Source organism: Aythya fuligula, unplaced genomic scaffold, assembly GCF_009819795.1.
Source record: "Aythya fuligula isolate bAytFul2 unplaced genomic scaffold, bAytFul2.pri scaffold_52_arrow_ctg1, whole genome shotgun sequence".
NCBI lineage: Eukaryota > Metazoa > Chordata > Aves > Anseriformes > Anatidae > Aythya > Aythya fuligula.
Window position 1 is genome coordinate 782 of NW_022473991.1, and position 27466 is coordinate 28247.

The 27466-nt window shown below is 58.3% G+C and overlaps 2 protein-coding genes and 1 long non-coding RNA gene across 4 annotated transcripts; 1 reads left to right on the top strand and 2 right to left on the bottom strand.

Annotated features, from left to right (window-relative positions):
* Positions 1-925: 925 nt before the first annotated feature.
* On the bottom strand, positions 926-7585 carry LOC116501606 (transcription factor p65-like). Its single transcript, XM_032207200.1, has 6 exons — positions 7540-7585; positions 6232-6270; positions 5462-5610; positions 2580-2728; positions 1817-1908; positions 926-1134 (listed from the first exon to the last, which is right to left on the bottom strand). The coding sequence occupies exons 1-6, from the start codon at positions 7547-7549 to the stop codon at positions 926-928; spliced, it is 648 nt and encodes a 215-aa protein (XP_032063091.1). The 5' UTR covers positions 7550-7585.
* A 151-nt stretch (positions 7586-7736) lies between these two features.
* On the top strand, positions 7737-20975 carry KAT5 (lysine acetyltransferase 5). Of its 2 annotated transcripts, XM_032207201.1 has the most exons (14): positions 7737-7807; positions 7932-7998; positions 8735-8803; positions 8918-9054; positions 10095-10268; positions 11212-11292; positions 12653-12727; positions 14302-14550; positions 15099-15188; positions 15275-15415; positions 16299-16392; positions 18672-18831; positions 19412-19493; positions 20715-20975. In XM_032207201.1, the coding sequence occupies exons 1-14, from the start codon at positions 7796-7798 to the stop codon at positions 20847-20849; spliced, it is 1566 nt and encodes a 521-aa protein (XP_032063092.1). In that variant the 5' UTR covers positions 7737-7795; the 3' UTR covers positions 20850-20975. The 2 variants fall into 2 exon arrangements, with proteins under 2 accessions (XP_032063092.1, XP_032063093.1); XM_032207202.1 differs by lacking the exon at positions 10095-10268.
* Positions 20965-22308, bottom strand: LOC116501608. Its single transcript, XR_004254467.1, has 4 exons — positions 22195-22308; positions 21892-22010; positions 21686-21806; positions 20965-21083 (listed from the first exon to the last, which is right to left on the bottom strand). It is a non-coding gene; the product is annotated as an uncharacterized LOC116501608 (long non-coding RNA).
* Between the last annotated feature and the right edge of the window lie 5158 nt (positions 22309-27466).

Sequence of the window (27466 nt, forward strand, 5' to 3'; positions counted from 1 at the left end):
CCCATGTCTTAACATGTTTTTTTCCATGACTTAGCATGTTCTTGGCATGTTTTAGCATCTCAGTGAAGTCCTCACATATTTTAGTATGTTCTTTGTATGATTCCACATTTTTAGCGTGTTTTTGGCATCTTTTGGTGTCACAGCAAAACCTTCACAGATCCTAACATACTTCTGTCATGATGTAGCATGTTTTTATCATGCATTTAGCATGTTTTAGTGTCTCAACGACATTTTGATGCGTTTGAACATGTTCTAGGCATGACCTAGTGTGCTCTTGGTGTGTCTTAGCATATTTTGGGCATGATTTTGGTGCGTTTTTGACGTATTTTAACATCTCAGCAAAACTTTCATGGTTATTAGTATGTTCTTGGCATGACAGCATGTTTTTTGGTGGCATGTTTTGGCATGTTTTAACGTCTCAGCAGAATTTCCATGCATTTTAGTATGTTCTTAGCGTGCCCTAACATGATTTTGTCATGTTTTGTCATGCTTTAGGGATGTTTTCTGCATGTTTCAGTGTCTCACCAAAGTTGTCATGTATTTTATTATGTTCTTGGCATGACCGAACATGTTTTTGTCACATTTTGTCATGTTTTAGGCATGTTTTCTGCATGTTTCAGTATCTCAGCAGAATTTTCTTGTATTTTAGTATGTTCTTAGCATGACCTAACAAGTTTTTGTCATGTTTTCTCATGTTTTAGGCATGCTTTGGGCATGTTTCAGTGTCTCACCAACATTTTCATGTATTTTAGCATGTTCTTGGCATGACCTAACATGATTTTGCCATGTTTTGGCTTTTTTTGGCGTGTTTTGGCATGTTTTGATGTGTCTTGGACTGTTTTGGGCCTATTTTGTGCGTGTTTTTTAGTGGATTTGCATATTTTCAGCATACTTTTGCATGTTTTTGCATGCTTTTAGCATGTTTTTAGCATGTTTTTGCATATTTTTGGCACGGTTTTATATGTTTTTGGCATGTTTTTGGCGTGTTTTCAGCGCGGGACTCACGGTTATCGTAGATGGGCTGGGAGAGGACGGGGGGCAGCGGGTGCAGCCCCCCTGGGCCGTGCACCCACACCTGGAAGCAGAGCCGCACCGCGCTCAGGTCATACTCGCCACCGCGCTCCTCCGCCGGCACTGCCGCGCACCAGTAAGAACCAGTCACCACCAGTAACCACCAGTCACCCCTGCCACTGTCCCCCTGGCTGCTGGCTGAGCCCTCCCAGTGCTCCCAGTAACCTCTCAGGGCTTCCAGTAAGCTCCCAGTAAGCTCCTGCGGTTCTCAGTAACCTCCCACTGCTCCCAGTAAGCTCCCAGTGCTCCTACTGATCCCTCCCAGTAACCTCCAAGTAACTCCCAATACCCTCAGCACCTCCCCAGTAACCCTTAGTATAACTCCCAGTGCTTCCCAGTAACCCCCAAAGCCTCCTGGAACGGTCAGCACCCTTACCAGTAACCCCCAGTATAGCTCCCAGTGCTTCCCAGTAGCCCCCAATGCCTCCCAGTAACCTCCCATTAACCCCCAGTATAGCTCCCAGTGCTTCCAATAGCCCCCAAAGCCCCCCAGAACTGTCAGCATCCTTACCAGTAACCCTCAGTATAGCTCCCATTGCTTCCCAGTAGCCCCCAACGCCTCCCAGTAACCTCCCAGTAATCCCCAGTACCCTCAGAACCCCTCCCAGTAACCCCCAGTATACCTCCCAGTGCTTCCCAGTGGCCCCTGATGCACCCCAGACCACCCCAGCCACCCCCAGCTCCCCACCAACCCCCTGCCCAGTAACCCCCAGTGCCCCCCAGTGCCTCCCAGTGCTCCCAGTACCGTTGAAGGGGTTGTTGTTGGTGCGGATGCGCTCGGCCAGGGCTGCCTCCAGCTCTCGTTTCTTCACGCACTGGATGCCCAGGTTCTGGAAACTGCCCGGGGGCTCAGCACGACCCCCCCCAGACCCCTCTCCCCAAATTTTAGGACCCCCCCCCAAATCCCCAGGGACTCCCCATCCCCCCTGGGACATCCCCAAAACCCCAGAACCCCCCCCCCCTAAAAATACCCCTCAGGGATCCCTTCAGGACCCTGAAACTCCTCCAAGACCCCCTGGGACCCTCCCATTTTCTGTGCCTCCCCCCAAAATTGGGACCTCCCCGAAAAATTGGGCCCCCCACCAAACCCCAAGAATCCCGCAGACCCCTGGGACCCCCACAGAACCCTGTAGCCCCCCCAAACCCCCCCAAATCACCTTGACACCCCCCAGATCTCCCCATCAGCCCTTACCTGTAGCCCCCCCAAACCCCAGACCCCCCCCAAATCCTGAGGCACACCCCCCCAAACCCCATTTCCCCCCCAAAAACCCCATTCCTCCCAAAAAAAACACATTACCCACCCCCTTTAGATCCCCCACTCCCCCCCTAAAAAAACCTAAAGACCCCCAGACCCCCCCCAAACCCAACAGAGATGGGTTTGGGGGGGGTCCCCTCGTTCGGGGGTGGATTCCCCGTTTTAGGGGGGGGTCCCTAGTTTGGAGGGGGGGTCCCCGGTTTGGGGGGGGGTTCCCATTTTTTGGGGGGGGGGTCCCATGGCCCCCCCTTACCTGTGGACGCTGCGCTCGGGGGCCAGCTCGGCCTCGTAGAAGCCGTCGTGGCAGTCGCGCCCCACCAGCTCGTGGGGGTGGGGGCGGTGGGGGGGGTCCTTGGTCACCAGCGACACCCGCACGCGGCCCGGGCCCCGGTAGTTGTTCACCTGGGGGGGGGGGGACACACGTTGGGGGGGTACTGGGAGGGACTGGGAGGGACTGGGGTGTGTTGGAGGGGGGTCTGGGGGGTGCTAGAGGGTTGCTGGGGGGGATCGGGGGGTTACTGGGGAGCTATTGGGGTAGGCTGGGGGCTCTGGGGGTGTACTGGGAGGTTACTGGGGGATACTGGGAGGGCATTGGGGGGTCACTGGGGTGTGTTGGGGGTTACTGAGGGGTACTGGGGTGGAGTGGGGGTTTATTGGGGTGGACTGGGAGGTTACTGGGGGCTATTGGGGTGGATTGGGGGGTTCCTGGGGGGTTATTGGGGTGGACTGGGGGCTCTGGGCGGCTACTGGAGTTTACTGGGTGGTTACTGGGAGGTACTGGGGGTTTACTGGAGGGTGCTGGGGGGTATCGGTGGGTACTGGGCGGTTACTGGAGGGTTACTGGGGTGGACTGGGGGCTCTGGGGGTGTACTGGGGAGTTACTGTGAGGGCATTGGGGGGTGACTGGTGTGTATTGGGGTGGACTGGGGAACTATTGGAGTGTACTGGGAGGTTACTGGGGGCACTGGGGAGCTATTGGGATGGATTGGGGGGTTACTGGGGGGCTGCTGGTGTGGACTGGGAGCTCTGGGGGGCTCTGGGGGTGTACTGGAAGGTTACTGGGGGGTACTGGTGTGGATTGGAGGCTCTGGGAGGTTACTAGGGTGTACTGGGAGGTTACTGGGGGGGCACTGGGGGGTTACTGGGGTGTATTCGGGGTTACGGGGGAGGTATTGGGGTGGACTGGGGGGCTATTGGGGTGTACTGGGAGGCTACTGGGGGGCTGTTCGGATGGATTGGAGGGTTACTGGGTGGCTACTGGGGTGGATTGAGGGCTCTGGGGGTGTACTGGGAGGTTACTGGGGGGTACTGGGAAGTACTGGAGAATTACTGGGAGAGCACTGGGGTGTTACTGGGGTGTATTGGGGGTTACTGGGGGGGTACTGGGGTGGACTGGGGGGCTATTGGAGTATACTGGGAGATAACTGGGATGTACTCAGAGGCTCTGGGAGGTTACTGGGGTGTACTGAGGGGCTCTGGGGGGCTACTGGGGCGTACTGGGGGGGATCTGGGAAATTACTGGGTTGTACTGGGAGCCTCTGGGGGGCTACTGGGGTGTACTGGGGAGTTAATGGGGGGCTCTGGGGGGTTAGTAGGAAGCTCTGGGAATTTACTGGGATGTACTGGAAGCCTCTGTGGGGCTACTGGGATGTACTGGGGGTATCGGGGACATTACTGGGTTGGACTGGAGTGTTCCCAGTGCCTAACAGTCTATACTGGTCTATACTGGTGACTCATTGGGGGGGGGGGGGGTGTGGATGCTGTGCCCCCAGGAACAGGACCACAGGGGGGACACCGGAGTGGGTTTCCAACACCTAGTGGTCTGTACTGGTTTACACTGGTGTGTACTGGTTTATATTGGTCTGTACGTGTTTTTACTGATCTTTACTGGTTTCTACTGGTCTGTACTGGCTTGTACTGGTCTGTACTCTGGTGACTTACGCGGATGGTGGGGTGGGTGCGGGTGCTGTTGGTGCTGTGCTCCCTGGGGACAGGACCCCGGGGGGGACACTGGGGTGGGATCAGGGGGAGATTCCCAGCTCCTAACAGCCTGTACTGGTTTGTACTGGTTTATACTGGTTTATACTGGTTTGTACTGGTTTATACTGGTGACTCACGCGGATGGTGGGGTGGGTGCGGGTGCTGTCCGTGCTGTGCTCCCCGGGGACAGGACCCCGGGGGGGACACTGGGGTGGGATCAGGAGGATGTTCCCAGCTCCTAACGGCCTATACTGGTTTATACTGGTTTATACTGGTTTATACTGGTGACTCCCACGGATGGTGGGGTGTATGCAGGTGCTGTGCTTCCGGGGGATAGGGCCACAAGGGGGACACTGGGGTGGGATCGGGGGGAATTCCCAGCTCCTCACGGCCTATACTGGCTTATTCTGGTTTATACTGGTTTCTACTGGTTTATACTGGTTTGTACTGGTTTCTACTGGCGACTCACGCGGATGGTGGGGTGGGTGCGGGTGCTGTTGGTGCTGTGCTCCCCGGGGACAGGACCCTGGGGGGGGACACTGGGGTGGGATCAGGAGGATGTTCCCAGCTCCTAGCGGCCTGTACTGGTTTGTACTGGTTTCTACTGGTTTATACTGGTTTGTACTGGTTTCTACTGGCGACTCACGCGGATGGTGGGGTGGGTGCGGGTGCTGTCAGTGCTGTGCTCCCCAGGGACAGGACCCCGGGGGGGACACTGGGGTGGGATCAGGGGGGGATTCCCAGCTCCTAACAGCCTGTACTGGTTTATACTGGTTTATACTGGTTTATACTGGTTTCTACTGGCGACTCCCACGGATGGTGGGGTGTATGCAGATGCTGTGCTTCCGGGGGATAGGGCCACAAGGGGGACACTGGGGTGGGATCGGGGGGAATTCCCAGCTCCTCACGGCCTATACTGACTTATACTGGTTTATACTGGTTTCTACTGGTTTATACTGGTTTCTACTGGTTTGTACTGGCAACTCACGCGGATGGTGGGGTGGGTGCGGGTGCTGTCAGTGCTGTGCTCCCCAGGGACAGGACCCCGGGGGGGGACACTGGGATGGGATCAGGAGGATGTTCCCAGCTCCTAACGGCCTATACTGGTTTCTACTGGTTTATACTGGTTTCTACTGGTTTCTACTGGCGACTCACGCGGATGGTGGGGTGGGTGCGGGTGCTGTCGGTGCTGTGCTCCCCGGGGATGCTGCCGGCCGAGCGCCCCTCGCACTTGTAGCGGAAGCGCATCCCGCGCTGCTTCGGCTGCTCCAGGATCTCCACCGAGGGGGCGCCCCCCCCCACCTCTGCCCGGGGGGGCGGGGGGCAACGGGTCACCCCCGGGACCCCCCCCCAAACCCTAGAGACCCCCCCCAAATCCCTCAGGGACCCCCAAACCCAACCAGGCCCCCCCAAATCCCTCAGGGACCCCCAAACCCAAGCAGGGTCCCCCCCAAAAATCCCCCCCCCAGACCCCTCCCTCCCAATATCCCCCCCCAGGGTCCCCAATCCTCCCCCCCCCCACCATGAGACCCCCCCCAGGGACCCCAATTTCTCCTGGGACCCCAAATCCCCCCCCCAAACACCCCCCAAGCCCCCTCCCCTCACGGGGACCCCAATTTCCCCATCTCCCCCCCCAATACCCCAATTTCTGCCCCCCCCCCTCCAGAGACCCCCCCAAAAGGACCCCAATATTTGCACCCCCCCCCCCAGGACCCCTCCCCAACCCCCCCCATTCCAGGGACCTCAATTCCCCCCCCCCAAATCCCCCCCAAGGACCCCAATTCCTCCAGAGACCCCCCCCCAAAGCCCCCTCCCTCCCCTCTAGGACCCCCCCAAACCCCTGGGACACCCCCCCAGGACCCCCCCCAAACCCCTAAGACCCCCCCCCCCACCCCAAATCCCCCCCCAGCCCCCCCCCAGCTCACCCTGTTGGCCCCAGTCCGGCTGCAGGAAGAACGGCAGATCTGGGAGGGGGGGGGGGAACGGGGTTCGTGAGGGGGGGGCCCCAAATCCTGCGCCCCCAATTGGATGAGCCCCCCCCCCCCCAAAAAAAAACCCCTTCGGGTCGCGATTACCCTGGACCCTACTGAGGGCAACCCCAAATCCCCCGTTAACCCTGGACCCTACTGAGGGCAACCCCAATATGCCCAAATCGCCCCCGTTAACCCTAAAACCTACTGATTACGCCCCAAAAACTACTCCCAAGCCCCTCTGTTAACCCTGGAACCTACTGACGACACCCTAAAACTACCCCCAATCCCCTATTAACCCTGAAACCTACTAATGACACCCCCAATATGCCCAAATCGCCCCCGTTAACCCTAAAACCTACTGATTACACCCCAAAAAATACTCCCAAATCCCTCTGTTAACCCTGGAACCTACTAATGACAACCCCAATCTGCCCAAATTGCCCCTGTTAACCCCAAAACCTACTGATTATGCCCCAAAAACTACTCCCAAATCCCTCTGTTAACCCTAGAACCTACTGACGACACCCTAAAACCACCCCCAAACCCCTGTTAACCCTGGAACCTACTGATTTCACCCCAAAACCACCCCAAACCCCTCTGTTAACCCTGGAACCTACTAATGACAACCCCAATCTGCCCAAATCGCCCCCGTTAACCCTAAAACCTACTGATTACGCCCCAAAAACTACTCCCAAATCCCTCTGTTAACCCTGGAACCTACTAATGACAACCCCAATATGCCCAAATTGCCCCCGTTAACCCTAAAACCTACTGATTACGCCCCAAAAACTACGCCCAAATCTGTTAACCCTAGAACCTACTGACGACACCCTAAAACCACCCCCAATCCCCTGTTAACCCTGGAACCTACTGATTTCACCCCAAAACCACCCCAAACCCCTCTGTTAACCCTGGACCCTACTAATGACAACCCCAATATGTCCAAATCGCCCCCGTTAACCCCAAAACCTACTGATTACGCCCCAAAAACTACCCCCAAGCCCCCCCGTTAACCCTGCAGCCTCCTGACAAGGCCCCCAAATATCCCGTTAACCCCGCAACAGCCTGATTTCACCCCAAAACCCCCCCCCAAACCTGTTACCTACTGATTATGCCCCAAACCCGCCCCAATTAACCCCGGAACCTCCCTGATGACGCCCCCCCCCCCCCCCCGTGACGTCACTGGGGTTCCCCTCCTTCCCGCCCGTGACGTCACGCGTCCCGGGGCACTCCCCCCTCCCCCCCCCCCCGGGGGCTCACCGGTCTCCATGGCGACGGCCGGGAGGGGTGGGGGAGGGGAGGGGGGGGCCGGGGCGGGGCGGGGCGGGGCCGGACGCGATCGCGGCGCCGCCGCCGCCGCCGCCGCCGGTGCCGCGCGGCCGCTCCCGGAAGTGGCGCCGCCCCCACGTGACCCGGAAACGGTTCCCCCTCCCTCTTCCCTAACCGGAAGGGGCGGGGCTTTCCGCCGCCAGAAGCCCGGAAGCGGCGGCCGACACCCGGAAGCAGCGGCCGGGAGATGGCGGAGGCGGTGAGCGGCGCGCGGGGGGTGCCGGGAAGGGGCGGGGAGGGGGGGGGGGGAACCGGGGAAGGGTCCCGGGGGGGTCTCGGGGGAGTCCCGGGGCTCCCCCCCCCGGTAACGGCGGCCCCTTTAGGCCGAGGTGTCGGAGGGCTGCCGCCTGCCCGTGCTGCGCCGCAACCAGGACAACGAGGACGAGTGGCGTGAGCGGGGCGGAGCTTAACGGGAGCGGGCGGGGCTTCCGGGGGTGGGCGGGGCTTGAGGGGAGCGGGCGGGGCTTGAGGGAGGGGGCGGGGTCTGAGGAGGAGCAGGATGCGAGGGGAGGGGCCGGGGGGAAAGGGGCAAGGCCCGGCCCTGGAAGGGGAGGGCTGGGGAAGGAGGGGCTTGGAGGGGGTGGGCGGGGCTCGGAGGGGGTGGGCGGGGCTTGGTGGAGTGGGCGGGGTTTGGAGGGGGTGGGCGGGGCTTAGAGAGGAGCAGAGTTGGGCCCTGGAGGGAGGGGGGCGCTGGGAAGGAGGGGCTTGGAGGGGGTGGGCGGGGCTTGGAAGGAGTGGGCGGGGCTTTGAGGCAATGGGAGGGGCTTGGGCGGAGTGGGCGGGGCTGGGGCGGGGCCTGGAGAGAGAAGGAGGGGAGTGGGAAGGGGCAGGGCGTGGAGGTGGGGAGGGGCGGGGCTTGGGGGAATGGGGCGTGGCCTGGAGGGAGTGGGCGTGGCCTGGAGGTGAGGTGGGACTCATGGGGGGGGGGGGGGAGGGCACAGCGGGGGGGGCAAAGCCTTGGGATCACCGGGGGGGGGGGGGGGCTGACATCATAGAGGGGCGTGACGTCACTCGAGGGGGTGTGACGTCACTCGAGGGGGTGTGACGTCACTCAGGGGGGGTGTGACGTCACTCAGGGGGGGTGTGTGACGTCACACCCCTGCCCCCCCCCCCAAAAAAAAAAAAGCGCTGGCCGAGATCCTGAGCGTGAAGGACATCAGCGGGCGGCGCCTCTTCTACGTGCACTACATCGACTGTGAGTGGGGTCACGGGGAGGGGAGGGGGACAAAGTGGGGGGGGGGGGCACAGAGGGGACCCCGATGTCACCCCAGCTGTGTCCCCTCCGTCCCCCCCCCCCCCCCCCCCAAAGTCAACAAGCGCCTGGACGAATGGGTGACCCCCGAGCGCCTGGACCTGCAGCGGGTGCAGGGACCCCGCAAAGAGGCCAAGACCCCCACCAAAAACGGGCTGCCCGGCTCCCGGCCCGACTCCCCCGAGCGCGACCCGGTGAGGGGACATCAGTGGGGACATCAGTGGGGACATCAGTGGGGACACTGGGGGGGGGTGGCGGGGACGGGACGTGGCCCCTACGGGGTGGGTAATGAGGATAGGGGATGCTACGGGGACAGGGGGGGGACCCCATAGGGGATAATGGGGAGGGGGGACATTATAAGGACATGGGGGCTTGGGGGGGGGGGCAGAGGACACCCCGAGGATGAGGGGTGGCCCCATAGGGGGTGGTGGGGACAAGGGGACGCTACGGGGATGAGGGACGGTCGCTTGTGGGGTCGGTGAGGACAGGGGATGACCCCAGAAGGTGCTCTGGGGACAGGGGACACCGCAGGGCCAAAGAATGGGGCCTTGCGGGGTTCATGGGGACAGTATGGGGACAGTATGGGGACAGTATGGGGACAGTATGGGGACAGGGCACGGCCCCATGGGGGCTGGCAGGGGACACTGTGGGGACAAGGGACGTGCCGGGCATAGAAAGACCCCAAAAAGGGACAGCGGGGACAAGGGGACACCGGGGACAGGGGGACAGCCCCCAAAGGGGGACAGCCCCCAACCCCATGGGGACACCCAGAGCCTTTGGGGGGCTCGTCCCCAAACCCGTTGGGGACCCCCAGACCCCTTGGGGACCCCCTCCAGGTCCAGCGGGGGCCACCGGGTGCTGTCGGGGACCCCCCAGAGCCAGGGGACCCCCCCCCCAAACCCACAGGGACCAGCCCCAAACCCCGCAGGGGACCCACCCCAAAAAGCTGTCGGGGCCACCCCAAAACCTTTTGGGGCCCTCGGGGACATCCCGGGGGGACCCATGGGGTTGAGAGGGGAGGGAGGGAAGGGAAAAAAAAAGGGGGGGGGGGGGGGGAGGAACCCGCTGGGGACCCCGGGAGCCTTTTGGGGTCGATTCGGCACCCCGGGAAACCGGGGAGGGGGCCGGCCCTTTTGTCCCCAAAGCCACGTGGGGGGGGGACAACCCCACGGCCCCGTGTCCCCACGTCCCCCCCCCCCCCCCCCTTAAATGCCTCCTCTTCCTCCCGGCGCAGAGGAAGAGCCTGGAGCTGCCGGCGGCCCCCGCCAGCGGGAAGAGCCTGCCGGGGCCACCGGGGCCACCGGGTTTGGGGTCGGGGCCGGTGCCCCTCACCCTCCGCTTCCACCTGCCCCAGGAGAACGCGGCCGAGCCCCCCCCGGCCCCCCCGCCCGGCGCCCAGCGCCCCACGGTAACCCCGGCCCCGAGCGACCCCAAAAAACGGCCCCCCCAAAAATCACCCCAAAAAAAAAAAAAAACCCAAAAAAAAACAAAAACCCACCAAACAATCCCAAAAACAGCCCTAAAAGCGACCCCAAAAGCCGGCCCCACAGCGCTGCATGGCCCCCGGGCTCCCTCCCCAGCGGGTTTGTTGCCCCCCCCCCCCCCCCCCCCGGCACCCCAAATCGTGGCGAGGTGGCCCCGTGTCCCCAGCGGGTCCCCAGCGGGGTTTGGGGTTTTTTGGTTTTTTTTTTTTTTAGTCCCATGGGGTTTTGTTTGCAGGGGGTCCCTAAGGGGTCCCCGTCCCCTTTTGGGATCGTTTCTGTCCCCAACGGGTCCCTGGCCCCTTTTGGGGTTGTTCCTGGCCCCTTTTGGGTCCCTGGCCCCTTTTGGGGTTGTCCCCATCCCCAAGGGGTCCCCGCCCCCATTGGGGTCCTGTCCCTGTCCCCAAGGGGTCCCCATCCCCTTTTGGGATCATTTCTGTCCCCAACGGGTCCCTGGCCCCTTTTGGGGTTGTCCCTGTCCCCAAGGGGTCCCCGCCCCCATTGGGGTCCTGTCCCTGTCCCCAAGGGGTCCCCATCCCCTTTTGGGTTCATTCCTGTCCCCATAGCTCCCCCCACCCCCCCCCAGGCGTCCCCAACCCCATTACCGGGCGTCCCCCAGAGCGTCCCCACGCCCCGGGGCTGGGACCATACTGGGACCACTGGGCGGGGCTGCTGGGGTGATACTGGGAGCACTGGGGCGGGATTGGGGACCAGGATGGGGGCAGAAGCCCCAAAGCACTGCTTACTGGTCCCCGGGACTGGGAGGGACTGGGAGAGACTGGGAGGGACTGAGAGGGACTGGGAGGGACTGGGAGGGACTGGGAGGGACTGGGAGGGACTGGGAGGGACTGGGAGCTGCTGTCCCCACAGAAGCGTAAGGTGGAAGTGGTGTCCCCGGCCACCCCTGTCCCCGCCGCCACCGAGACCTCGCAGGCCTCCGTCTTCCCCCAGGTGAGCCCAGTAACACCAGTAACCCCCCAGTAACACCAGTAAGCCCCCCAGTAACACCAGCAACCCCCCAGTAACACCAGCAACCCCCCAGTAACACTCCCAGTAACACCAGTAGCGGCTTAGCACCACCGACACCTCCTCCGTAAACCTTTATTTTCATCGGGGCCGCCTGGTGATTTCCCAGTAACACCAGTAACTGCCCAGTAACTTCCTGGTAACGCCAGTAGCTTCCCAGTAACACCCCAGTAACTTCCCAGTTTCTGCCAGTAAAGCCCCCATCCACTCTGAAATTCATTAATTACCCATTAAAACTGGTTATTTCCCAGTATAACCAGTAAGAGTTCGGCATCACCCTCCCAGTAACACCTTCTTGACCCCAGTATCACCCAGTAAAACCAGTAGCTGCCCAGTAAACCCAGTAAAACCCTATTAACACCGCTACCATGCAGCAGTACCCACCCAGTCTTCACCAGTATGCCCCAGTAAACCCAGTAAAACCTTATTAACACCACTACCATACAGCAGTACCCACACAGTCTTCACCAGTACCCCCCAGTAAAACCAGTAAACCCAGTAAAACCCCGTTAACACAGCCACTACACAGCAATACCCATCCAGTTCTTTACCAGTATACCCCAGTAAAACCAGTGGCTGCCCAGTAGACCCACTAAAACCCTATTAACACAGCTACCACACAGCAGTACCTCTTCATTTTTTCACCAGTATACCCCAGTAAAACCAGTAAACCCAGTAAAGCCCCATTAACACAGCCACCACACAGCAGTACCCATCCAGTTCTTCACCAGTATCTCCCAGTAAAACCAGTAGCTGCCCAGTAATCCCAATAAAACCCCATTAACACCCCTATAGTCCCCACCCAGTCTTCCCAGTAACCCTGCCTGCGTTCTCCCAGTGACTCAACTGGGAGCTTCTGGGGGGGGTGGGTCCTGGATTTTTGGGGTTACTGGGGGGGGTCCATGGCCCTTGGGGGGGGGGGTTCTGGGGGGGGGAATTTTTGGGAGGGATCAGAGGTCAGGGGGGTCCCTGGGGGGGGTCTCTGGTTTTGGGGGGTTCCTGTGGTGCTTGGGGGGGGGGTCTCCAGTTATGGGGGGGGTCCTATGGTTATGGGGGGGTCTCTGGTTATGGGGGGGGGGCCATGGCATTTAGGGGAGGGGGTCTCTGGTTAGGGTGAGGGTCCTGTGGTTGCTTTGGGATCGGGGGTCCTATGATTCTGGGGGGGATCCTCTGGATATGGGGGAGGGGTCTCCAGATGTGGGGGGGGTCTCACTATGTTTTGGGGGATCTCACGGTGTTTTTTGGGGGGGGTCTCATGGTGTTTTTTGGGGGGGTCCCATTACAGAACGGCTCCGCACGCCGCGCCGTGGCCGCCCAGCCGGGGCGCAAGAGGAAGTCGGCCTGCCTGGGCACCGACGAGGTGGGGGCCGGGGGGGAAACTGAGGCAGAAATTGGGGCTGAAATGGGGAAATTGAGGCATGACGGGGGGGTGGGAGGGAGGGAGGAAGGGGGAAATGGGGAAACTCAGCCAAAAACAAGGCAATAATGAAGGGAAAAGAAGCCTCGAAATGGGGAAACTGAGGCAAAGGCAGGAAGAAAATGAGGGGAAGAAGCCTTCAGATGGGGAAACTGAAGCAAAAGCAGGGAAAAAATGAGGGAAAAAAGCCTTGAAATGGGGAAACTGAAGGAAAAGCAGAAAGAAAATGAGGGGAAAAAGTCTTCAGGTGGGGAAACTGAGGCAAAAGCAGGGAAAAAATGAGGGAAAAAAGCCTTGAAATGGGGAAACTGAGGCAAAAACAAGGCAAAAATGAGGGAGAAAGCCTTGAAATGGAGAAGCTGAAGCAAAAGCAGGAAGAAAACATGGGGAAAAAAGCCTTGAAATTGGGAAACTGAGGCAGAAGCAACGCGAAAATGAGGGGAAAAGGCCTTGAAATGGGGAAACTGAGGCAAAAACGGGAGAAAATGCCTTAAAATAGTGAAACTGAGAGAGAAGCATGGAAAAAAAATGAGAGAAAAATGCCTCAAAACGGAGAAAGTGAGGCAGAAGCAATGCAAAAATGAGGGGATGAGGCCTCAAAATGGGGAAGTTGAGGCAAAAGCAAGGGAAAAATGAGGGAGAAAGCCTTGAAATGGGGAACAGGCAAAAGCAACGCAAAAATGAGGGGAAAAGGCCTCAAAATGTGCAAACTGAGGCAAAAACAGGAGAAAATGCCTCAAAATAGGGAAACTGAGGCTAAAGCAGGGAAACAATGAGAGAAAAAAGCCTCAAAACAGAGAAAGTGAGGCAGAAGCAACGCGAAAATGAGGGAATGAGGCCTCGAAATGGGGAAGCTGAGGTAAAAACAAGGGAAAAATGAGGGAGAAAGCCTCAAAACGGGGAAACTGAGGCAAAAGAACATGAAAATGAGGGGGAAAAGCCTTGACATGAGGAAACTTAGGCAAAAGCAGGAAGAAAACATGGGGAAAAAACCTTGAAACAGGAAACTGAGGCCAAAACAGGGAAAAAATGAGGGAAAAAAAGCCTCAAAATGGAGAAACTGAGGCAGAAACAACATGAAAATGAGGGGATGAGGCCTTGAAATGGGGAAACTGAGGCAAAAGCAAGGCAAAAATGAGGGGAAAAGGCCTCAAAATGGGGAAACTGAGGCAAAAGCAAGGCAAAAATGAGGGGAAAAGGCCTCAAAATGGGGAAACTGAGGCAAAAGCAAGGCAAAAATGAGGGGAAAAGGCCTCAAAATGGGGAAACTGTGGCAAAAGCAATGCAAAAAAAGCCTCGACATGGGGAAACTGAGGCAAAAGCAACGCAAAAGTGAGGGGAAAAGGCCTCAAAATGGGGAAACCGAGGCAAAAGCAACACAAAAATGAGGGGAAAAGGCCTCAAAATGGGGAAACTGAGGCAAAAGCAAGGCAAAAACGCCTAAAACACAGGAAAATAAAGACAGGGGCTTCTGGAACTGGGGGTGGGCCTCACCCCTGGCTGCCCCCCCTCCCTAGGACTCGCAGGACTCCTCGGACGGCGCGCCGTCGGCGCCGCGCATGACGGGCAGCCTGGTGTCGGACCGCAGCCACGACGACATCGTGACGCGGATGAAGAACATCGAGTGCATCGAGCTGGGCCGCCACCGCCTCAAGCCCTGGTACTTCTCGCCCTACCCGCAGGAGCTGACGGCGCTGCCCGTCCTCTACCTCTGCGAGTTCTGCCTCAAATACGGCCACAGCCTCCGCTGCCTCCAGCGACACCTGGTAACGACCCTCATCCTGGGGGTAACAAGCCCCCCCCCCAGGGCGTAAAATTGCCCCCCCAGGGGGTAAAATCTGGGATCCCCCGGGCGCAATGGGGTCCCGCAGGGGCATCACCAAACCCCTGGGTCCCCCGTGGGCAGCATCAGCCCCCCTCCGGGGTAACACTGCACCCCCCTGGGGTAATGCTGCCCCCCCCCCCCAGGGGGTGGATCTGAGACCCTCTGGGTGAAATGGGGTCCCCTGGGGCATCACTGAGCCCCCCCAGGACAGACCCAGGACCCCCATGGACAGCATCAGCCCCCCCCCCCAAGGTAACGCTGCCACCCTCCAGGGGCAAATCCAGGACCTCCAGGGACAATCTGCCCCCCATCCCCCCCCAATACTTTCTACCCCCTCCAGGAGCAAATCTGCGCCCCCAGAGCACCGTTTGTAGCCCCCTCCTTGCCACTTTTGACCCCATCCTGGCCATAATCCCCTCCATCCACTCCCCCAAATCCCATTTACCCCATTTCCCCCTCCCCTTACCCTTTTTTTGCCCCCCCTCCCAGACCAAATGCGACCTGCGGCACCCCCCGGGCAACGAGATTTACCGCAAGGGCACCATCTCCTTCTTCGAGATCGACGGCCGCAAGAACAAAGTAAAAATCAGAGGGGCTTGGAGGGTTTTTTTTGGGGGTCTGGGGGGGCTGAAATCCCGCTGACCCCCCCCCATTTCTCCCCCTAGAGCTACTCGCAGAACCTGTGCCTGCTGGCCAAGTGCTTCCTAGACCACAAAACCCTTTACTACGACACCGACCCCTTCCTCTTCTATGTCATGACCGAGTACGACTGCAAGGGCTTCCACATCGTCGGCTACTTCTCCAAGGTCTGGGGGGGTCAAAAAAAAAAAAAAAAAAGGGGGGGAGGTTGGGGGGGGCTTCATAAAGGGTTTTGTGGTTCCTGGGGGGCTTAGGGAGGGGTTTTGGGGTTCCTGGGGGGCTTAGGGAAGGGTTTGGGGGGCTCCTGGGGGGCTTAGGGAAGGGTTTTGGGGTTCCTGGGGGGCTTAGGGAGGGGTTTTGGGGTTCCTGGGGGGCTTAGGGAGGGGTTTTGGGGGCTCCTGGGGGGGCTTGGGGGGTTCTTGGGTGGCAGTCGTGGAGTGAGGAAGGGTCCTGAGGGGCTCTGGGGAGGCTAAAAGAAGAGTTTGGGGTCTGGGGAAGGGGCTTTGGGGGGGTTAATGGGGGTCACGGGGGGAGAGGGGAGAACGTGGGTGTCTAGGGAAGGGTCTCGGGGGGGTTCCTGGGGGTCTGAGGGGCTCTGGGGGTATCTGGGGGGGCTAAAAGAGAAGTTTGGGGTCTGGGGAAGGGGCTTTGGGGAGGTTCTGGGGAGAAGGAGGGGGGTTAATGGGGTCGCTGGGGGAGAGGAGAGGATGTGGTGTTTAGGGAAGGGTCTCGGGGGGCTCCTGGGGGTTGCTGTGGGTGTCTGGGTGAAAATCAGAGGGAGCCCCGCCGGGGAAGGAGGGGTTTTGGGGTTCATAAGAGGGTTTTAGGGGGGTTCCTGGGGGACAGGAGGGGTTTTGGGGTTCATAAAAGGATTTTAGGGGGGCTCCTGGGAGGCAGGAAGGATCTGTGGGGTCAGCAGAGGGTTTTGGGGGTGAGAAAGGGCACTGGGGGGGGGGGGCAGCAGGGGAAGAAGGTGGGTTTGGGGGACCCAGGGAGGAGTTCGGGATGCTGAGGAGGATTTGGGGGTCCCCCCCCGATGTGTGGGTGCAGGAGAAGGAGTCGACGGAGGATTACAACGTGGCCTGCATCCTCACCCTGCCGCCCTACCAGCGCCGCGGCTACGGCAAGCTGCTCATCGAGTTCAGTGAGCACCCCCCCGGCACCCCAAAACCCCTCCCCGGCACCTCCAAAAACAACAGGGGGGGGAAAAATCCTATAGGGCGCCGCAAAAATCTACCCCAGGATGGCAGAAATCCACTGAGGGATCCCAAAAGCTCTCATGGGGAGAGGAGAATTCCTTTAAGGGACTCTGAAAATACATCGAAGGGCCCCAAAAATCCACCAAGGGGTGGCAAAAGGATGTTGAGGCCCCAAAAGGGAACCTAAAAAAACTCAGATCCCACTGTGGGACCCCAAAAATCCATCAAGGAGCTCCAGAATTCCAAGAGCGAACCAAGAAGTCCACTGAGGGAACCCCCCCAAAAAATACAAGGAACAACCAAAGTCCACTGAGAGTTCGAGAATCGTAGGGAGGGACCCCAAAAAAACGTGTCAAGGGGCTCCAAATTCCAGAAGAACCCCCAAAATTTATTGAAGGATCCCAAAATTCCATCAAGGGACCCCAAAAACTCCATTAAGAGACCCCAAAGCTCTATCAGGAGACCCCCCCAAACACACTGAGGGACCCCAAAACTCCACCAAGGGAACCCAAAACCACACTGAAGGGTACCAAAACTCCACCAGGGCCCCCCAAAACTTGTTTGAGGAACCCCAAAACTTCAGTTCCCTACAACTTTGCTAAGGGACCCCAGAACTTGACTAGGTACCCCCAAAGCTTGGCTGGGGACCCCAAAACTGGGCCAAGGACCCCTAAGACTTCACTGAAGGATCTCAGAACTTCACTAGGGGACCCCAAAACTTGACTGAGGACCCCCAAAAGTTGAAGGGGACCCCCAAATGTTCACCAAGGGACCCTCAAAGTTGAAGGGGACCCTCAAAAGTTCACCAAGGGATCCCAAAAGTTGACTGTGGACCCCCAAAACTTGAATGAGGGACACTCAAAGTTGACGGGGGACCCCCAGAAGGTCACCAAGGGACTCCAAAAGTTGACTGAGGACCCCCAAAAGTTGATGGGGGACCCTCAAAAATTCACCAAGGGACCCTCAGAGTTGACTGAGGACCTCCAGAAGGTCACCAAGGGACCCCAAAAGTTGACTGTGGACTCCCAGAAGGTCACCAAGGGACCCCAAAAGTTGACTGTGGACTCCCAGAAGGTCACCAAGGGACCCCAAAAGTTGACTGAGGACCCCCAAAAGTTCACCAAGGGACCCCAAAAGTTGACTGAGGACCCCCAAAAGTTGATGGGGATCCCCAAAAGGTCACCAAGGGACCCCAAAAGTTGACTGAGGACCCCCAAAAGGTCACCGAGGGACCCCAAAAGTTGATGGGGATCCCCAAAAGTTGACCGAGGACCCCCAAAAATTCACCAAGGGACCCCAAAAGTTGACTGAGGACCCCCAAAATTTGATGGGGATCCCCAAAAGGTCACCAAAGGACCCCAAAAGTTGACCGAGGACCCCCAAAAGGTCACCAAGGGACCCCAAAAGTTGACCGAGGACCCCCAAAAGTTGATGGAGATCCCCAAAAGGTCACCAAGGGACCCCAAAAGTTGACCGAGGACCCCCAAAAGGTCACCAAGGGACCCCAAAAGTTGACCGAGGACCCCCAAAAATTCACCAAGGGACCCCAAAAGTTGACTGAGGACCCCCAGAAGTTGATGGGGATCCCCAAAAGGTCACCAAGGGACCCCAAAAGTTGACTGAGGACCCCCAAAAGTTGATGGGGATCCCCAAAAGGTCACCAAAGGACCCCAAAAGTTGACCGAGGACCCCCAAAAGGTCACCAAGGGACCCCAAAAGTTGACTGAGGACCCCCAGAAGTTGATGGGGATCCCCAAAAGGTCACCAAGGGACCCCAAAAGTTGACCGAGGACCCCCAAAAGTTCACCAAGGGACCCCAAAAGTTGACCGAGGACCCCAAAAGTTGACCGAGGACCCCCAAAAGTTGATGGGGATCCCCAAAAGGTCACCAAGGGACCCCAAAAGTTGACCGAGGACCCCCAAAAATTCACCAAGGGACCCCAAAAGTTGACCGAGGACCCCCAAAAGGTCACCAAGGGACCCCAAAAATTGACCGAGGACCCCCAAAAATTCACCAAGGGACCCCAAAAGTTGATGGGGATCCCCAAAAGGTCACCGAGGGACCCCAAAAGTTGACTGAGGACCCCCAAAAGTTGACCGAGGACCCCCAAAAGTTCACCAAGGGACCTCAGAAGCTGACCGAGGACCCCCCAAACTGGGTCGGGGGCCCCCAAAACTTCACGGAGGGGCCCCAAACCCCCCCGCTGTGTCCCCCCCCTTGCAGGCTACGAGCTGTCCAAGGTGGAGGGGAAGACCGGGACCCCCGAGAAGCCGCTGTCGGACCTGGGGCTGCTCTCCTACCGCAGCTACTGGTCCCAGACCATCCTGGAGATCCTGATGGGGCTGAAAGCCGAGGGGGGCGAGCGCCCCCAGATCACCATCAAGTGAGCCCCGCCCCCTGCCCTAAGCCCCGCCCCAAGCCCCGCCCCCTACGCCCCCCAAAACCTTGTCCCTATGGGGGTAAAGGGGTGGCACCCCAATCCTCCCCCCACCCTGCTCCAGGCCACGCCCCCTTTCATCAAACCACGCCCCCCTAATTTCAAAGCCACGCCCCATCTCATAAGCCACGCCCCCTTCCTTTAGGCTCCGCCCCCTTCTCTCCTCCCAAGGGGATTGGGGAGGTTTTAGGGGGAAAAAATCAGGGGGGGAGCCCTGGGGGCTTTGTGGGGTCTGTGAGGGGGGGGAGTCCCAGCTCTGGGGGGGTCCTGAGGGGGTGGAGGGTCTGGGCTGGGGGTCCAAGGGGGATTTTTGGGGGGTAAACCCAAGTTTTAGGGTTTTTTTTTGGGGGGTGGGGGGGTTGTGGGATGGCCTGTAAGGAGAAAATATCTTGGGGGGGGCCTGGGTGTGAAAGTTGGGGGGTTCTGGAAAATATCTGGGTTATGGGGTTTTTTTGGGGGGGTGAGGGGGGTCCTGAAGGGGTGTGGGGGGGGTCCCAGCTCTGATCTCCCCCCCCCCAAACCCCAGCGAGATCAGCGAGATCACCAGCATCAAGAAGGAGGACGTCATCTCCACCCTGCAGTACCTCAACCTCATCAACTACTACAAGGTGCGGCCCCCCACCCCAAAAAAAAACCCCAAACACACACCCAAACCCCAAAGCAACCCCAAACAAACCCCCCAACCCCTCCCAAAAAAATCCCACCCCAAACAATCCCCCAACAACCAACCCCAAACTACCCCCCACCCCCCCAAAACCACCCCAATGCCCTCCCAAACCTCAAACACCCCCCCCAAACACTCCCACCCCCCAAAAAAACAACCCTAACCCCCAAACAACCCCCTAACCCCCCCAAAAACCCTAAACCTCAACCAACTCCCCCAAACCCCAACCAACTTCCCCCAAAAAACAACCCTAAACCCCAAACAACCCCCCAAACCCTCCCAACCCCCCCTAAAAAACAACCCTAAACCCCAACCTTCCAAAAAAGCAACCCTAAACCCTAACCAACCCCCCCAAACTCTCCCACCCCCTCCAAAATGACCCCAATGCCTACCCAAACCCCAAACAAGCCCCCCGTAAACCCTCCCACCCCCCAAAAAAAACACCCTAAACCCCAAACAACCCCTGAAACCCCCCAAAAAACAACCCTAAACACCAAAGCCCCAAACCCTCCCACTGCCCAAAAAAAAAACCCACAACCCCAATGCCCTCCCAAATCCCAAAGAACCCTCCAAACCCTCTCACTCCCCCAAAAAACCCCAAACCAACCCCCAACTCCCCCAAAACAGCTTCCCCCCAAACCCCCCAGCCCCCCAAAAAACCCACCCTAAACCCAAACAATCCCCTAAACCCCCCGAAAACCCAACCCTAAACCCCACACAACCCCCCAAACCCCCCCAAAACCCAACCCTAAACCCCACACAACCCCCCAAACCTCCCCAAAGCCCAACCCTAAACCCCACACAACCCCCCAAACCTCCCCAAAACCCAACCCTAAACCCCACACAAGCCCCCAAACCTCCCCAAAACCCCAAGCAACCCCCAAACCCCCCAAAACCCAACCCTAAACCCCACACAAGCCCCCAAACCTCCCCAAAACCCAACCCTAAACCCCAAACACCCCCCCCAAACCTTAAACCCAACCCTAAACCCCACACAACCCCCCAAACCCCCCCAAAACCCAACCCTAAACCCCACACAACCTCCCCAAACCTCCCCAAACCCCACCCCTAACCCCCAAACGCCCCCCCCCGCGACCCCCTAACCCCCAAACACCCCCTCAAACTCCCCCCAAACCCCAAAATCCGCCCCCCCCAACCCCCGCAGGGCCAGTACATCCTGACGCTGTCGGGGGACATCGTGGAGGGCCACGAGCGGGCGATGCTGAAGCGGGTGCTGCGCATCGACGCCAAGTGCCTGCACTTCACCCCCAAGGACTGGAGCAAGCGGGGCAAGTGGTGAGGCCACGCCCCCCTCCCCCCAGGCCACGCCCCCTCCCCCAGGCCACGCCCACCCACCCTCAAGCCACGCCCACCACTCGTTATCCCCGCCCACCGTTCATTAAACGGCTCCGCCCACCGGTTGTCTCGTTATTTATTCAGAGGGGGCGGGGTCGGGATAAGCCCCGCCCACAGTGGGCGGGGCAGCTCAAGGCTCCGCCTCCTCGTCGCTGTCATCGGGGACGGGGGCGTGGATCTGTTTTTTTGGGGGGGGGGGCGGGGGGGCATCATTTTAGGCCCCCCCCCCACCCCCTTTTAGGGGCTCCTCCCACACCTTTTTGGGGTCATTCCCCACAATTTAGGGACCTAAAGACCCCCCCCCCAACATCCCCCTCCCCCCTTTGGGACCCCCCCCAAAATTTAGGGACCCTCCCCCCCAAATTTGTGAACCCCCCCCAAATTTACTCACCTCCCCCCCCCCAAAATAAACCAACTTCCCCCAAAACCTTTTTTTTTTTTTTTTTTTTTTTTTGGGGGGGGGGGCTCCTGTGGCTCCCCCCTTCCCTGGGGGCCCCAAGCAGCCCCCCATTTTCCCCCAGCACCCCTTTTAAAGGAACCCCCCCCCAAAAAGGACCACAGACACCCCGCTTTGGGCCCCCCCCCCAAAAAATTTGCACCCTCCAAACCCTTTTTGGGACCCCCGTGCCCCCCCCCTTTACAAACCACCCCCCCCCCCCCCCATTTCCCCTTGTAATAGAAGCCCCCCTATTTGAGGGCCACTTCTCCCCTCTCCCCCCTCCCAATTTAGGGCCCCCCCCCAAAAAATTTAGCCCCCCCCCCCCCCCCCCGTAAACCCACCGCATGGGCCAGGGGCCCCCACTGCAGCGCCCGCGCCAGCCCCCCCCCGGGGGGGGGGCACGGTGTCGGCCCCCCACTCCGTGATGGCCCCGAACGTCGCCGTCACCGTCACCCACTGCTCCTAAGGGGGGGGGGCACGGGTCAGGGTGGGGGGCACCCATGGGTGGGGGGGGATTTTTTTTTTGTGGGGGGAGGGGCAGCGTCACCTTGGGGTCCTCCTCGTCGCCAGGGGGGGGCTCCCGCCGCAGCAGCTCCCCCCGGTAGCCGGGGGGCAGGGGCAGCTCGCGGCCCCCCAGGCGGCGCCCGCGGAACGAGGCCCAGAGCTCTGCAAAAAAAGGGGGGGGGGTCAGGACCCCAAAAACCGGGTCCCGGTGACCCCAAATCCCCCGGAACCCCTCCCCCCGTTCCCTAACCGGTCCCCGGTGCCCCCCCCAAACCCCAACACCTCCCTTCCCGGTGCCCCCAAACCCCCGGAACCCGCCCCCGGTGCCCCCCCCCCGGTTCCCCACCGCCTCCCGGGCCGTGCTGGGCCCTGAGGAAGGCTCCCACGGGCGCGGGGCCGTCGCTGCCGACCCTGCAGGGCAGGAGCTGGGCCCGGAGCAGCTCCGGGGACCCCCCCGGGGCCGGCCGCACCCGCACGGGCGCCGCCATTTTGGACGGGAAGTGACGTCTGCCGCGCGACTCACCCGCCGCGCGGGGGATGATGGGAATTGTAGTTCACCCTCTCACCCCCCCCCCCCCTTATACCCCAGGGACCCCCCCCCAGCCCCCCTTATACGCCCCTGAACCAACGCTCAGCCTCGTTAACGCCCCAGGAGAAGCTCCCAGCCCCTTTTATACCCCATGAACCCCCCCCCTCCCCCACCCCACTCACTTTTCTACCCCATAAACACCCCCCCCAGCCACACTAATGCCCCATGGACCCCACCCCACAGACCCATTTATGCCCCAGGGAACCTTTGGGTACACCTGAACCCCCCTCGGGAGCCTTTACGCAACCCCACGCACAACAGGCCTCTGCACTTTCTCCAAACAACCCTGATTATGACCCTAACCCTAATTATGACACTAACCCCAATTAGGACCCCAACCCTAATTAGGACCCCAACCCTAATTATGGCCCTAAAAAACACGAATGTTGCCACTCTCTCCCATCAAAAAGTGCTCCCCATGGAAGCCTTTGGGTACACCTGAATTCCCCTGGAGAGCCTTTATGCAACCCCCCACACAACAGGACTCTGCGCCTTCTCTCTTTCCGAATAACACGTTTGGAAAAAGCCTAAATAAAAACCTAAACTTGGAGATTTTGTTGTTGTTGTTTCTTTGTTTGCTTGTTTTTAACTTAGGGTTTTTCAAATTTGAGTTGCAGTTAGAATTACGATGAGCTTTGGAGTTAGAGTTACAGTTGGAGTTAGACTTGTTGGAGTTGGACGTAGAGATAAAGTTGGAGTTGGAGTTGGAGTTAGAGTTGGATTTGGAGTTGGAGTTAAGAGTTAGAGTTAAAAATCACAGAATCACAGAATCGGAAAGGTTGGAAAAGACCTCCAAGATCATCTGGGCCAACCATCGCCCTACCAGCAGTGTCACCCACTAAACCCTGTCCCTGAGCACCACGTCCAACATTGCCTTAAAAATCCCCAGGGATGGTGACTCCAGAACTTTTCAGCACTCTGTCTGTTTGTCCTTATCCAGCTCCTCGTCTTTTTAATTTGTTTGATGTTACTTTAACTACGAGGAAGATGTATAATTCCCTGCCTATCAGTACACAACACTCCCTGAAGAGTAACGCTTTTTGGGTAGGTGAACTCCAATGGAGCCATACAGCTGAGGAGTGTTTTATTGTTTGGTAAACTGTCTTGTGTTTTTCTGTTGTTGGCTTTAAAATAGGAAAACCCTTCTGTGCCTGTGTGCAGCCAGTTCTCTGAGGAAAGCAGGTGGGATCTGGAGCTAAGGAGCAGTGAAATGTGGCTGCTGATTTCAGTGGAGAAGCCTGGTGTAAGGATGCGTGCTGCAAGCCCCAGGTGGCCAAGTGGCTGTCCTGGGAGGGTGACGAGCAAGGTTCTCCATCCAGTGCCTGGCCCCAAGCCACTGCTTTGCCAACCTGCCCACACCTCCTTAGGAGAAACACCACCTAAGGAATGCTGCTGTCACTATTTGCCTACGCTGGAGAGTAACGAAAAGTACCTATCCATCGAGTGCACACCGAATGTTTCCTCTTTACCTACACTCCCAGAGCCTCCCTAATGAGGTGTACAAGATGGAAAGGCTTGAAGAAACTTGTTGGAACAGACGTGGCGTGTTAAGAATTTCTGTCTTTTAATGACCCTGTGGGGCGCTTGGTGCTCTGCTACCTCAGACACTGGGAGAAATCTGAAGAAATCTCTGGAGGAGCTAAAGTTAGAAGCAAACACCAAAGTTTCTCGGAGCATTAAATTGGCCTCACTGAAGGCCATTAAAGACAAAGCCTCCCCGGGGACTTGTTAGAGCAGCTTAGCTGGAGGCTGTGACTGCAGGTAGGCAAGGGCACATCCATCTCCCTGTGATCCCCACCCTGCTCTCACCAGGGCATTGCCGTACCTTCAGAAATATCTCTGGGCTCTCACTGACTGTTCCTTGAAAGACACTGGCACGGTCTGACCCCAGACTTCCAAACGTCCTTTGAGGGACGTTTCTTTCTTCCTCATTCCCACTCCCAACCTTCAGAGCTGACTCTAACTTCTTCCTCCTGTTTTCTACTGCCAAGCAAAGCTTCCCCATCTCGGAAATCTCACCCCTCGAGCGGGCATCCCTACTGATCAGGCTTCCTGTGGTGTATCATGAGAGCAGGCAGAAGCTGCCTCACCATCATCGTCCAAGCTCTGGGCCTACTGCTGGCCTTGGAGCTCCTTGGACAGACACGGCCAAGCCGTGTGCCTCCAGCTCTGCAGTCCTGTGCTCACGTGCAAGGGACACGACAACCCGTCCCCAGGCCTTCTTCCTCTATGTGCTTATCAGGTGCTCAGGCAAAGGAGATCCCACAGCCACCATGCCAGCCACACACCTGCTGCTGGACTGTCAGGAACACTGGCAAATGGGAGCCGAAATGCACAGATCCCAGCCAGCCTCCTAGAAATTTTCATGCTGGGGAGAAGGGCTAGGGATTAGGGTGAGCAAGAGGGTAGAAGCAAAGGTGAGGCTCTAAGGGACTGGATCTTGGCTTCCCGGTACGGGTGGAAGTGCTGGGGATTAGAGTATTGGGCTCCTGTCGGGCCGAGTCGTGACATTTAGGGCCAGGCTTAGGGCAAACTTGACTCAGGGTTAGTCCCTAACACGAATGCGTTCCCAGTCAGTGCTGCAGCAGTAGCTGCCCCGAATAGTAGGTGTCCCGAATGCCTTTTACATCTCCAAAAAGTCTTTGCTCTCCATTGGCAAAGAAACCTTCTCTCCCATGTTCTCACATTTCCCTTCTCCAAGCCCCTCCACACCTGCCCATGTGTCCTCCTGTCAGGGGCAGCACTCGGAAGATTTCCACGACTTCTGAGATCACAGAATCACAGAATCACAGAATTTCTAGCTTGGAAGAGACCTCAAGATCATCGAGTCCAACCTCTGACCAAACACTAACAGTCCTCCACTAAACCATATCCCTAAGCTCTACATCTAAATGTCTTTTAAAGACCTCCAGGGATGGTGACTCCACCACTTCCCTGGGCAGCCCCTTCCGATGTCTAACAACCCTTTCGCTAAAGAAGTTCTTCCTAACATCCAACCTAAAACTCCCCTGGCGCAACTTTAGCCCATTCCCCCTCGTCCTGTCACCAGGCACGTGGGAGAACAGACCAACCCCCACCTCTCTACAGCCTCCCTTGAGATACCTATAGAGAGCAATAAGGTCGCCCCTGAGCCTCCTCTTCTCCAGGCTGAACAAGCCCAGCTCCCTCAGCCGCTCCTCGTAGGACTTGTTCTCCAGGCCCCTCACCAGCTTTGTCGCCCTTCTCTGGACTTGCTCGAGCACCTTGATGTCCTTCTTGTAGCGAGGGGCCCAAAACTGGACACAGTACTCAAGGTGCGGCCTCACCAGAGCCGAGTACAGGGGGACGATCACTTCCCTAGCCCTGCTGGCCACACTGCTTCTTATACAAGCCAGGATGCCGTTGGCATTCTTGGCCACCTGAGCACACTGCTGGCTCATAGTCAGCCGACTATCCACCATCACTCCCAGGTCCTTCTCTGCCTGGCAGCTCTCCAACCATTCCTCTCCCAGCCTGTAGCTCTGCTTGGGGTTATCGTGCCCCAGGTGCAGGACCCGGCACTTGGCCTTGTTGAACTTCATGCAGTTGACCTCAGCCCATCGGTGCAGCCTTTCCAGATCCTCCTGCAGAGCTTTTCTACCCTCAAGCAGATCGACACACGCACCTAACTTGGTGTCATCTGCGAACTTACTGAGGGTGCAATCAATGCCCTCGTCCAGATCATCGATGAAGATATTAAAGAGGACCGGCCCCAGCACCGAGCCCTGGGGAACGCCACTAGTGACCAGCCTCCAACTGGACTTGGCTCCATTCACCACGACTCTTTGGGCCCGGCTATCCAGCCAGTTTCTAACTGCACCTTTCAACGAAGGGTGCGCCAGTCCAAGACAAGAGCAGCCAGTTTCTTGAGGAGAATGCTGTGGGAGACGGTGTCAAAAGCCTTGCTGAAGTCAAGGTAGACCATGTCCACAGCCTTTCCCTCATCCACCCAGCGCGTCACTTTGTCATAGAAGGAGATCAGGTTCGTCAGGCAGGACCTGCCTTTCATAAACCCATGCTGACTGGGCCTGATCGCCTGCTTGCCCTGCAAGTGCCGCGTGATGACTCTCAAGATAATCTGCTCCATGAGCTTCCCTGGCACTGAGGTCAAACTGACAGGCCTAGACTTCCCCGGGTCTGCCCTCCGGCCCTTCTTGTAGATGGGCATCACATTTGCTAGCCGCCAGTCAACTGGGACCTCCCCTGATAGCCAGAACTGCTGATATAGAGATAGACAGGAGATAGATCTGTCTCCTGGCAGGGACCCAGTCAGTTTCTGGGTCTGAAGGGACCTCACAGTGGCACCAAAAGGATGCAAGATGCTGTAGGAAGACCCTGCACAGCCCCTGAAGGGCCCAGACTTAGTCCATGCCTACCAGCTTGTGCTCCAGAAGGTCTCCCCCAGGTCCTGCGTCACTTGTCCCCCCCAGGTGCTACAGCTACATCAGGGCATCCTGGTGGCACTGGCCATTTTTGTGCAGGCATCCGAATCCAGACATGAAAGCCGATTTTGTAGCTCTAGCCCCAGCTGGGCGTCATCCACAGATGAGATGAAAATGTTCAAAATGATGTTCAAAAACCATCATCACATGTTGTCACATTATCGAGGACTTATCAGAACCAAACGTTTGCCTGTTTCAGAGCCCTGCCAAGGACATTCACGGAGTCCGTTCCACAGCCCCTTGACTGCCTCTCCTAGGCTTCCTCTTTCTTCTTTCTCTCTCCTGCTCTTCTTTCTTCCTAGCTCTAACTCCAACTCCAACTGTCATTCTCACTCCAACTCTAACACTAACTCCAATTATAACTCTAACCCTAACCCTAAAGCTAACTCTAACCAACGCTAACTCCAACTCCAACTCTAACAGTAAAAGAAAAATAAAGAATAATCTCGGTGTGCTGATGGACTTGGCAATAGAAGGAGAAGACACTGATGAGGTTTTCCATGGTTTCTTTGCCTCCGTCCTCTCTTGGGCCTCTGTGCCTGCAGGCAGAGCTCTGGAGGAAAACAGCT

Coding starts and splice junctions, on each gene's coding strand:
- LOC116501606 (XM_032207200.1), bottom strand. Junction 2,729..5,461: donor GCACCCACCCCACCATCCGC/GTGAGTCGCCAG, acceptor CCCCCCCCCCAG/GTGAACAACTACCGGGGCCC. Junction 1,135..1,816: donor CAACAACAACCCCTTCAACG/GTACTGGGAGCA, acceptor GGTGCGCGGCAG/TGCCGGCGGAGGAGCGCGGT.
- KAT5 (XM_032207201.1), top strand. Junction 7,999..8,734: donor GGACAACGAGGACGAGTGGC/GTGAGCGGGGCG, acceptor AAAAAAAAAAAG/CGCTGGCCGAGATCCTGAGC. Junction 19,494..20,714: donor ACCTCATCAACTACTACAAG/GTGCGGCCCCCC, acceptor CAACCCCCGCAG/GGCCAGTACATCCTGACGCT.